Source organism: Agelaius tricolor, unplaced genomic scaffold (genome assembly GCF_023055355.1).
Source record: "Agelaius tricolor isolate 1412-34295 unplaced genomic scaffold, bAgeTri1.0.p SCAF_11, whole genome shotgun sequence".
Taxonomy (NCBI): Eukaryota; Metazoa; Chordata; class Aves; order Passeriformes; family Icteridae; genus Agelaius; species Agelaius tricolor.
Genome location: NW_027269271.1, coordinates 19,920,370 through 19,931,938, shown reverse-complemented (window position 1 = coordinate 19,931,938; position 11,569 = coordinate 19,920,370). Strand labels below are relative to the sequence as shown.

At 47.0% G+C, this 11,569-nt stretch overlaps 2 protein-coding genes across 2 annotated transcripts; one reads left to right on the top strand and one right to left on the bottom strand.

The window, feature by feature from the left end:
- Positions 1–151: 151 nt before the first annotated feature.
- CFAP144 (cilia and flagella associated protein 144) lies at positions 152–3,710 on the bottom strand. Its single transcript, XM_071436489.1, has 4 exons — positions 3,551–3,710; positions 2,779–2,838; positions 1,439–1,542; positions 152–419 (listed from the first exon to the last, which is right to left on the bottom strand). Exons 1-4 carry the CDS (start codon positions 3,678–3,680, stop codon positions 297–299), a joined length of 417 nt encoding a protein of 138 aa, XP_071292590.1. The 5' UTR covers positions 3,681–3,710; the 3' UTR covers positions 152–296.
- A 144-nt stretch (positions 3,711–3,854) lies between these two features.
- On the top strand, positions 3,855–10,578 carry PIF1 (PIF1 5'-to-3' DNA helicase). The gene is made up of 12 exons (XM_071435623.1): positions 3,855–4,328; positions 4,405–4,510; positions 4,586–4,711; positions 4,809–4,962; positions 5,501–5,615; positions 5,690–5,796; positions 6,194–6,333; positions 7,000–7,106; positions 7,897–7,984; positions 8,518–8,663; positions 9,580–9,771; positions 10,088–10,578. The coding sequence occupies exons 1-12, from the start codon at positions 3,855–3,857 to the stop codon at positions 10,142–10,144; spliced, it is 1,812 nt and encodes a 603-aa protein (XP_071291724.1). The 3' UTR covers positions 10,145–10,578.
- Positions 10,579–11,569: the final 991 nt, after the last annotated feature.

Genomic DNA, 11,569 nt, shown 5'->3' with positions numbered 1-11,569 from the left:
TGACAGCTTTTTCCACCACTACTGTTAAGATGAAGTTGGTGACCTTGAGTTCTGGGTCATGTTGCCAATGTCAAAATAAGAAGTCTGAAGCTTTTTGAGATGTTAGATTATCTGTGTAGATGGGTATAGGAACAGCAATGAGACAAATACAGAGCCTTACAGATAGGTTTATTTGTGACACTGTTGTCAGGTTGTAAATCTGGACAGATTAATATTCTCTTTTCTATTTTCTCTCACTAGAAATCTGCCAGACTTGCTAGATAACAAGCAGGACCTAACACATTAGATGTCAACATCTATCTGTAGCTTTCCTCCTGGTCTTTAGACTTCTGTCCCCGTGGTGCAGGGTAGCCATGGATGGTGATCTCAGTTGTCTGGCGTGGGAAGTAGAATCTGGTATCACTGCGGTCAAAAGGAACCTGGCAAACAAGAATGACAAACAGTCACGTGCTCTTACTAAAATCAGTAGTAGGAGTCCCTCCTAGGGGAGTGATGCATGGTGTTCCACTGCTGAGAAATGTCCAAATGACAGAAGAGCAGGGTACCACTGTACTGTTCTCTGCTTTGTTATGGTCAAATCTGCTGAATACGGAAAACTTAACAAATTAAATAGTATCATTACTTCTGACTCTAAGAATCAAACTTGCTTCCCTACACACAAGTTTAGTTGCCTCCACCCTGCCAGACTAATCCTACCAGCAGTTCCTTAATACCACAGAGCCCAGCTGGGATGTCTGTCTCCACTCTTGTCATTACTAACTAGTTTACTTGATATATAATATGAAAAGTCAATGAAGACTGTCTTATTTTCTTATTTATCTTAGTTTTCTTTATAACAGGCCAAAATTTGCCTTTCCCAAAACGCTAATTGCTCTTCATCATCACAGCTGTTTGCCAGATATGATTGATGTCTCAGCTTGTTAATCATATTTCTTCTCCTGTTTATTCACACTTCCCCAGATGAATCCTCACTGTTGTATCTGCTTTGGGTATACTTAGATGATTATTAATTTTATGGTTCTGCTTGCAATTACTTTTAAAGATGCTGTGCAGCAGCACGTTTCTTTTCACAGTACTTCAGTACATCACTTTGCATTGCTCACTATGCCATTTCTCATGGCTGAATGCTTTAATAAACAGCCCTGAGTACACCTGTGGCATTTGGCAGTGTGCTGTCACTGTCTCTGTAGATGTTTTGCAGTCAGGTTTCTCAGGGGAAGTGTACTGCTTCTCTGTTCACGAGTCTCTGCTAGTGTGAAGAGTCCTCTTAGGTGTAAATTTAAAAAACTTATTTTCTGTGAACAGCTCTGCTCATTCCCTGTAATTCTTGTTTTCCTTGTTTGTCACAAATTGTTTTCCTGCTTGAGTATTTTTCAGTGTGGCAGGCTTAAGATTTCTGAATCCTGTAAAGGGCTGAGTATTTAAGCATCCTACTCACCAAAGGTTTTGTATGCCAGCCAATTTCTTGGCTTTCAGTTTGTGGCTCTGAGTATTTCTCTCTTGGCACCACTGCTGCACGGTGAAGAAGTTTCAGGAATTCATCTGTTGTTTTAAAAAACGAGACACAAATACAAGTTTGTTTAAAAACAGCCCCTGTGCTTCTGTGAATCATACTGTCAGAATGCATGGTGACATTTCTACTCAAATATTTCCCAAGGAAGTTTCAAGATTTGCCTGACAGTACTGTCCTGTAATTCTGTATCCCTGACTACTGTACTGCAGCATCTTGCTTTTCCTACACCACATCTAGTACAAACCAGTGCTCCATGACAGCTCTCGACTTTCTTGGTTGCCTGAGACCTGCAGCCTTCCCCTGGTTTGGTTTGCCACCCTCCTCAGTCCTTGAATAGAGCAGGCCAAACTTACCTGACCCATTAAGGTTCCTAGACAAAACTGGCATGTTAAAAATAAGGGAGTAGCTGCTCTAAGGGCTCTTATCAGTATTCTAAAATAAGACTGGACAGTAATTTCAGCAGTTTAGTTGGGTAGAATCTGCAATGGCAGGCAACATGCTTCTAGCTATTTTTGTTTTCCTGACAGGTTTAGATTCTCAACAAAAATTTTATAGTGTCGCAGACATCTTTTTATGAAAATCCTTTTCTTAGGATTTTTTCCTGCTGAGAAGCTGAGAGGTTTCAGCAACAAAATGTAAACAATGGTTATCTGCTGCTGTGGAATGCATCAGGTGTGTCTGTGACTGGCCCATCTTGAATGTTTAGAATTAATGGCCAACCACAGCCCAGTTAGCTTGGACTCTGTCCGAGACACAGACCTTTCTTATTCATTCCATTCTATTCTTAGCTTAGCTAGCCTTCTGAGATGAAACTTTTTCCTTCTATTCTTTTTAGTATAGTTATAATGTAATATATATATCATAAAATAACAAATCAAGCCTTCTGAAATATGGAGTCAGACCTACGTCTCTTCCCTCATCGTGAAAACCCCTGTGAACACTGTCACATTATAGTATGAATATAAGGAATTTTATCTATTTTACATTTATCTATTTTACATAGTTGCTCCATATTTTAATTAAAAATAAGACCATAATTGCATGGATGCAAACTTGTGCTGAAAATGGAAAGCAATAGGAAAGGGCCTTAAAGTGGGCAAAACCTGCTTTACAAACAAAAATCATTTATGAGTTTAACTTATATGGTCACAGAGTTTAACTTATATGTCCGCATACATGCTATTTTAGACTGGTTAAAATTACTAAATCTTGTGTGTTAATAATTTTCTTATGTAGTTACCACAAGCTTTTCAGAGACTTCTTACCATCTATTGGCTCCTGTATGTTCTCGTGCCAAGACATTGGCTTCCTAGAAACCATGTGGACTGGAGAGAAATGAGAGGTGAATGACTTTAATGTGAATTTGGCATCACAGCCAGGTATAGAATATGTATTAATGAACTGCTTGTGCATAGAAGAAAATGAGTTAGAAATACAGATTAATGGCAACTTCTAGGAAGGGAAGGGCATTAAGTGTGCTAAAGACCTTTCAATAGGATGCTGCCTGCGCTTACCATATCAGAGTCCCACCCCAGCCAAGGGATAGCCTGCAGAGTGCCAAGTCTCAGGAAATCATTTTTCTTTGTTGTTTTATTGAAAAACTTAGACCTGAAAGAATCTATTTACATCACCTTACATGCCTGTGCTAGCACAGACTGTGAATTAGCAGGTAGAAAGTGATCAGGACCTGAAGGAACAGGGTGTAGTGTTGGGGCCCTCTACCCCATCTTGGCTCTGTATTTTCACTGAATTTGTAAATTCCACGCCCTAAATAGTTGCCTCACTTCTACGTGGTTACTGAAGGCACCATCTAGGCAAGCGGGTCACGTCTGTGTTCTGTCTCTGAGTGTGCAAAAGGGAAATGCACCAGTTGCCCTTTCCAGCTTTACCCCCTCGCTGGCCGCTCTGGGCTGCGGCTGTTCGTCCCCGAGTGCAGCTGAGCGCTGCGGGCCTGCCCCGGCCCCCCCACTCCCCTCACCGCTTGTTTTGCCCCCGGGGCTTTACGCCGGTTCCCCGTGGTTGGCCGGGAGGCCTCACCGGGATGGATGGGGTTCACAGTATACTGGGTGAAGAGCAGCTGCCAGCGGCGCTCCTTCCTGGCCCGCTCTGCCTGGAGGCGGTTCTGCCGCGCGTCCGGCGGGTCCCGCTCTCCGCGGCGAGCGGCCATGCCCGCGCGGCTGCCCTAGCAACGCCCGCGTGCTGCCGCCGGGGCCGCTGATTGGCCCGCGCGGCGCTCCGCCTCGCGCCCCGCCCTTCCCGCCTCTTATTGGCCGCCGAGTTAAAGCCCCCGGCGCTGATTGGCGGCGGCGCACGCGGCGCGTTTGAACGGCCGGTGGGGCTGATGGAGGCAGCGGAGCTGCGCTGCACGGCGGCCGTGGAGCAGCCGCTGCCGGGGGGCCTCGCCCCGCGCCGCCGCCTGATGCGGAACGCGACCGTGCTGCTGGGCCGCAACGAGCTGCGGCAGCCCGTGCTGCGGGTGGCCGGCGGCAGCGGCGCGGCGGCGGCGGTGATGAGCTTCGTGCTGGCCGGTGATGCCGTGAGGCTCTTCACGCGGTTCGCGGGCGAGGGGCGGGCGGCGGTGCGGGTGGGGCCGGACGGCGCCCAGGTGCTGCTGTCCGACTGCCCCCCGGACGCGCTGCGCCGCTTCCTCCGCCTCCTGCGCGTCAAGGTGGCCGCCGGGCCGCGGGACGCGCCGCGCCGCCCCCGCCTGCTGGAGCGGCCGCCGCCGTCCTTCTCCGTCATCAGCCCGGTGCAGGAGCGGGACCTGCTGGGCGGCCCCGGTCGCCGCCAAGAGTGCGGGCAGCGCCCGGCGGAGGTGAGTCCCGGGGCAAGGGGGCGGCCCCGGGGAGCGGCCCTGCCCAGCCTCACAGCGCGCCCCTCCTGTCCCGCAGGTGCCCCGCGCGGAGAGGCGGCCCCCGGCGAGGCTCTCGGCGGAGCAGGAGGCGGTGCTGGGCGCCGTGCGGAGCGGGAAGAGCATCTTCTTCACCGGCTCCGCAGGTGAGCGGTCCCGGCCACTCTCATCGGCTCCCCGGGGAAAGTCCTGGCCATTGACCTATTGCTTCTCTCTCGAAGGGACTGGGAAGTCGTTCCTGCTGAAGAGGATCTTGGGCTCCCTCCCTCCCAACATCACCTACGCTACAGCCAGCACGGGAGTGGCGGCTTGTCACATCGGTGGCACAACTCTCCACGCCTTTGCAGGTGATGGCCTGCCCGACAGTGAGGGGCTGGGAGCTCTTACTCCCTTCCCAAAGAATCAGGAGCATCCTAAAGCATTGCTTCTTTTGTCCTGTGACAGGGATTGGCTCTGGGAAGGCACCGCTGGAACAGTGCATTCAGCTGGCAGAGAGGCCGGGGGTGCGCCAGCACTGGCTGGCCTGCCAGCACTTAATTATTGATGAGATCTCAATGGTGGACGGCAAGTTCTTTGACAAGCTGGAAGCAGTGGCAAGGTGAGCAATTGTCAGGTCTAACAGCAATGAATTTCTCTAAACTTCCAGTCTGCTTCCTTTCTTTCGTTTTGTGAATGGATACAAACAGCTGCTTCGACAGGATGGTAAGGAGGCATGAAATCATAGCATCTGGGTCGATCTTTACTATGAGATAGGTTTTGGTCATGTCCACTCCTCACTCACAGCTCTGGCTGTTTGGGTTGTTCTCTCCTGAGCTATGTGGTGTCTATAGAGCTGAGTCCAGAATATACAGCTCTGCCCAAAAGGTCTCTCTTGGCAGAGAGAAGTAGCTGTAGTATAACAGCCACTAAAGAACCAAGACCAGTATTGACCTCTGGGCTAGGTAAGCAAAGAAAATTTAATGTCTTGTACTCGCACTGCTTAATTATTTGAGCTCTTCTTTGGCAGCTGGGGATAAACATCTTTCACTGCAGGTTGTCTAGGTTTGAATATACTGACAGATTAAGAAGCAACTTCTGGGACCTGACTATATCTAGATTCTGGAGGACATTCAAAACTTCTCTTCTATCCCTTTCAGGGCTGTCAGAAAACGGGATGAGCCTTTTGGAGGAATTCAGCTAATTATCTGTGGGGATTTCTTACAGCTACCCCCAGTCTGCAAGGCTAATGAAGAAACCAAGTTCTGCTTCCAGGTACAAAACTGTTCCTAAATTCATTCTCATACCTCAAGTCTGCCTCTTTCTTAACAAGACAATGATTTTTCCAGGCAAAAAGCTGGAGGAAATGCATCCACATAAACATGGAGCTGACTGAAGTGCGGAGACAGACTGACAAGACCTTTGTCTCAATCCTGAATGCAATCCGTTTAGGCAGGTGAGGAGAAACTCATCTCTCTTGTAATCCTGCTCCCCACAGGTGGAGCAGAGTAAAGAGCAGTTTTTCACTTTTCTGTACCCTGTCAGGAATGTGTGGCTGTGGGCAAAAGCTATAAATGCTTTAGTTAACATAGACAGGTTTCATATATGCTGCTCTGGTAAGGAAGGGTCTTCCTAGGGTCCCTGTGCAATTTCTGTGAATTAATTCAAAGGATCCTGAGCTGGCAGGGCTGGGGCACACACTGGCTCTGCTCTCTCACTTTTTGTAGGGATCCTTCTCTGTCCTCTCTGGAGGCCTGTAGCTTGCACAGACTGATCTAGCTGTGTGGAGGTTACTGCTGCTCAAACCTGTCCCTGATCACTTTAAAGAAGAATTCCCTTTTCCTGGCTACCAGGTGCACAGAGGAGGTTACCAGACAGCTGATGCAGACAGCTGCTCACAAGTCTGAGCGCGATGGGATCCTGGCTACGAGGCTGTGCACCCATAAAGATGATGTAGAAATAACCAACGAGAGACGCTTGCAACAGCTTCCAGGTGAACTCGGTGGAGGAAACTCCTGGCTCTGGGGCTGAGCTCTGTGTGGGTGCAGTGTGGGTACTGGGGTGGGACCAGTGTTCTGTCATGCACAGCAGCACCAGTCCAAGCTGTGTGTGTTGGAGTTGAGGTGTCTGGGGAAAAAAATTTAGTTTTTTGTTTAAAAAGTCACAATGTCACTGGTTTGTAAGAAACAGCAAGCTCATTGCTTGCTGTGAGGTAGGGTGGGCAATTTATTGCCTCCACACCCCTACTTTTTCGTTCTATAGCATCTTAGAAAGGCCATGTTCTATCCAGCCATGACTTGAATTAAAGACTATTTAATTTTTTGTCTCCCTTGCTGGCCCTTGGATTCTTCCTTAGTCTGCTTTGGAGATCTGGTGTTGGTAGTGAGTGAAACTGCTCAAAATGCTGTCTACTCAGTTCTTATTTACTGCTGACCTTTCATTCCTGTGCCTTTTCATGCTCTGGAAGTTAGATAGGGAAAAGAGGCAATAGTGAGCTCTCTGCTGTTAGATGTGACTAGGTTTGTGTGAGGATATCCTAGCAGCAGAGCAGAATGGATATTAAAAGAGGAATTGCTGTTAGAAATAAATGCTGAATGTCCTGAAATGCTGTGTAGAGTATGTTCAACAGTTGTAAGTTCTGTCTTTCTTTCCTTAACAGGAGAAGTGCATGTGTTTGAGGCTTTGGACAGTGACCCAATGCTAGTGAAGTTAATTGATGCTCAGTGTCCTGTGGGTGGTAGAGTTGAGCTAAAGCTTGGAGCTCAGGTAAGTGTGTGTACACACATATGATAGACCAGAACAAATGGCATAAGAAAAATGGAGGAATATCAGAGAAATGTATAGAGTAGATTAATATATAGGATGCAAATTCAGTCTAGAATGACAATGCCAGGCCAACAGAAGATGATCCCAATCTCCTGTATCTTTTCTGCTTAGAGTCTTATCCACACAGAAGATGAGTTCAGGTCCATGTCTTGAGGACAGTGGTGATTGCTGTGACTTTGACAGACATGTCCAGTCATATTTAGAAGCTTTCCAGTAGCAGAGAGCATAAGCAGTCCTTGCCTGCAGTCTCAGCTCCAGGTACAGCAGCCCTCCCCACCTGTAAAGGTAGGGCACAGCTTGCCATATTTGCTGGACTGGGCACCTAGCTCTGAGATGGGGCTGTCAGAATGGAAAGGATGTGGGATTTTACTTAGTAGTAGCACTGTTTGCTTTGGAAACTTGTTCCTTTGCTATTCCCAGAATCTGTATTTGTATAGGCTGGTGATGCCTGGTGGAGGGGAAACTGCTCCCTGGATCTGAGCTCACAGCTGTGGACAGAAATAGCTCAAGTAAAGTGTTCAATGCTGTAAAGTGATGTAGTTAGGAATCCTAGGAAGGAAAGGCTATGAAATAATTCCAATCAAATGGGAGATGGTGCTGCAATTGGCAGGATAGGACGATTTGGCCAAATCAGCCTGATGTGCTCATGCTTCCTGGCAAGAAGTTTAGCTGCAGGTAGCTGAACAGGCTGTAGAAGCAGTGCATTGAAGATATTTCTTTTTCTCTGTAGGTGATGTTAGCAAAGAACCTTGATGTGTCTCAAGGGCTGGTGAATGGGGCACGAGGTGTTGTTGTAGGGTTTGAAAGTGAACAGAAGGGTAAGCAAGCCTTTTGATCTTTTGTTGAAGGAAGTGGGAAAATAACAAAACAGTGTGTCATTGGTGGCTGATGACTTCTTTATTTGTTTACAGCTTGGTAGTAATTTGAGGGAAAGCAGAGAGATCTCTGCAAGCTTGGGGCTCTCACGAGCTGTGATGTCATGCACTGCATCAGCTACAGCTATCTGTAGGCCTCTTGTGTTCTGTATTCTGTATGCAAATGTGTATGCTCATTTGAATTTCCTGTTTGCTCTGCTGAAGCAAGTTTTGATTAATTTTTGTTTGTTTTTCTCAAAGAATAATCTTCTGCTACCTGCAAAATGTATTTTTCTCTGCATCTCAACTGGTAAAATTACCTGCCTTTAATTCTTCTGCTTAAGTAGATGTCAAACATCATTTCAGGACATGCTATTAACTGTCTGTGGATTTAGGTTTGGTTTAGGCAGAAAAAAGGTGTTCTTTAGCTGCTGACATCCTGGCTGTTGAATGTCAGGAATACATTCCTGGTTTTTTTCCTGCTCCCATTCCTACAGGGCTGCCTAAAGTGAGGTTTCTCTGTGGGGTCACACAGCTCATAAAAATGGAGAAATGGGTCATCAAAGGACCATCAGGAGTTCATCTGAGTCGTCAGCAATTACCTTTAAAATTGGCATGGGCCATTTCCATTCACAAGAGTCAGGTGGGTGTTCTTGTACAGCTGTCTATAAACTTTTACACCAGTATAAACCTGATTTCCTGGGTGAGCTTGTATTGCTGGTGAAACAGGAGGGGAAGCTGAAAGGCCCTTGCTGGGGGGGAAGGCCAGAATATGTGTCTAGCTGCAGAGAGTGGGGCTCTCAGTACTGCTGGGGTTTCCCTAAGGGCACTGCCATCTGCAGAGTTGGAGTTGGGCTATACAGCAGCATTATTTATCACTGTGGGCTGATGAGGGTAGTGCTCCCCTGAGAGCACTGGGGGCCTGAGCTCTGCAGTGTCACTGAGGAGGCTGCTGGAGCCACAGCTGTGCTCTTTGGGCTGGACTCGCCCTTTGGTGGTACAGAGTGGGGATTTTTTCAATATAACTTTCAGTGTGACAATGTAATATTTTAAAAGTTCCTTTCTTTCCAGAAGACTTCATATTTGATAAATACTGGTCTTGGAGACCTGTGACCTATGAGTTTACTCCTGTGCCACAGTTTAAACTAGGCCATGCTGTAAATTCTGCTGCACCTGGGACAACCCATGGGGCAGGGCTGGCCAGGCCTTACCCAAACTCTCTCTCAGGTCTCCCTGAGGACTGCTTGAGAATGGTGCCTGCTCCAGTTAACTACTAAGAGTGAAATCAGCAGGATTTCTTCCCCTGCTATCTTGATTAGATGGGATTTATGGCGTTTCACACAACAAGAACCTCACTGGAGTTAGTTAGTGGATCCTACTGTCTGCTAGAAATTTCCTGACAGTGGAAAAATGTCTTTGCTTTCTACTGGTTCCCTTTTTTTTTTAAATCAAAACCTTTTCCCAAAGATGGTACCTTGGACAGACCCACAGGACAGGTTAGTGCTGATACATCCCAGTGTTTGTTTGCTGTGTAACCCAGCCCTCTGTGCCTTTGGCAGGGCATGTCTCTGGACTGTGTGGAGATCTCCCTGGCCAGAGTCTTTGAGAGTGGCCAGGCCTACGTAGCCCTGTCCCGAGCCCGAAGCCTGGCGGGGCTCCGTGTGCTGGATTTTGACCCCAAAGCAGTGAGAGCTGATCCTGCTGTGCTGCACTTCTACAGGCACCTGAGGCATCACCAGCTTCTAGCCCAGGTAAAGGAAAATCCCACTCTAGCAAAGCTGCCCTGTGCCACCAGGATGAGAGATGTGGTCACCAGGATGTTTCTTTTACTTCCTAAGCAAGATCAACACTTGTGGCAGGAGAGATGAAACTGCAGAGAGGGCATGTAGCAGGGCAGCTCTTGGTGGCAAAATACCCCTGTAGAGTTGGGGTTGTGTAACACTACCTGGTCCTCTGGGTGAAAGGATGGGTTGGGATTCTTTGATCTTCCTCTTGCAGTAAGGATTGAGGGAGAAGTGGGCACAAAAGAAATTTCTGGTATGTTTTTTCTTTTTCTTTCTCCTCAAGGATTCACTACACACCCATTCAGATGCTGACGAGAAGGAGAACTGGAAATGCAACTGAGAATGCTCTTCTAGTCTCTGTGAGGGGTCAGCTCAGCCTGCTGAGATGCAGCAATCTTGCTGTGTATATTTGATAACACAGACAAAGTCAAAGGAGATTTTTTGGATGTTTGCTTCATTCAGCTGACTCTGGATATGTAGAACTATCCCCATCTCACATCTCTGGAATTTGGAAGGCTTCTGCAGACCCCTTTGAGCCCCCAGCCTTGAGTATTCTGTCACAAATGCAACTCTAGCAAACAAAATGACTGAACAAAGATGCACCTGAGGGACATTTCTACAGTTTTGTGCTGTCTGAGGTACCTTCCTACCATTCTCTCCTGCCTGCTCATTGTATTTTATTATCTGCGCATATAGACTGAGACCTGTGTGCCTTTCTTCAAGTGTACCACCGTGGAGAGACGGAAAATGTGTCCTCTTTGCTTGGATGGATTGCCCACAGGAGCTGCTGACACAAGGGAAAGCAGTGCTAAACATCTGGAATACTTGATTTACCTGCAAGAGAAGAGCTGTTCTTGCTGCCTGACTCCAGGAGTCTGCATAACTTCTTCCACAAGCAGAACTGTCAGAGTTGCACATGGCCTGTTATGCTGATACATAGCATTTTTATTAGTCTGTTGCATACAATGAGGTGATATTTTTCAACCTTTTGAGATGAGCTGGCACTATTTAAAAATAGGAGGGAGTCCTACATCTTATACCCATAATTATGGAACTATAAGAACTGTGAAGATTGATCACCCCATGAGAAAGAAGGGGATCAGAGGACATGGGTGCTGGTGGGACCCCTCTTGTTTAAACACATGAGGCTCCCATTCAGATGGGAGTTTCTCCTGGAAAAAATGTCTGACTAATAAGGTGGAACTTGAGTGTGCAACAGAGGAATGGCTAAGGACATGGGAAGTGTGCTGTAACTTCACTCATTTCAGCAAAAGCAGAGATGAGCAGAACTAACGTGCTGTCTGCTTAATAAAGGAGAAGCTTTGGTCTTTGTATTTTAGCACTTCGCTTAAAGCTAGAGTAACTTGCATATTTTAAAATGTTTTACATATGGGAATAACATGAAATAACATCCAGCTGGAACTTGTCTCCTGCAGGGGCATTCTCTAAAAAAGCCTTTGCAGTGTAAGCAAGTTGAAGGCCATTTCTTGGCAGCTGCTCTCCATAAGGCCAGGAAAGGATGTTGGCTAGCCAGTGGTTAACATAACAGAAAACAGACTTCAATAGGATTTCAAAATGTATTTTTTTGTTTTGCTTTGGGTTTCTTTGTTTGATTTTTTTTTTTTCTGGGCTTGAGAAGGTAGAGTCTTGGAGGAAGCAGTAGTATAAGACAGAAGTGTTACTATTATTCAGAGAGGTTCTTAATGTATCAGCGCATTGTTTGGTGGGGAGTGGATGGAAGTACCTGGAGGTGGAGCTGGAGCCT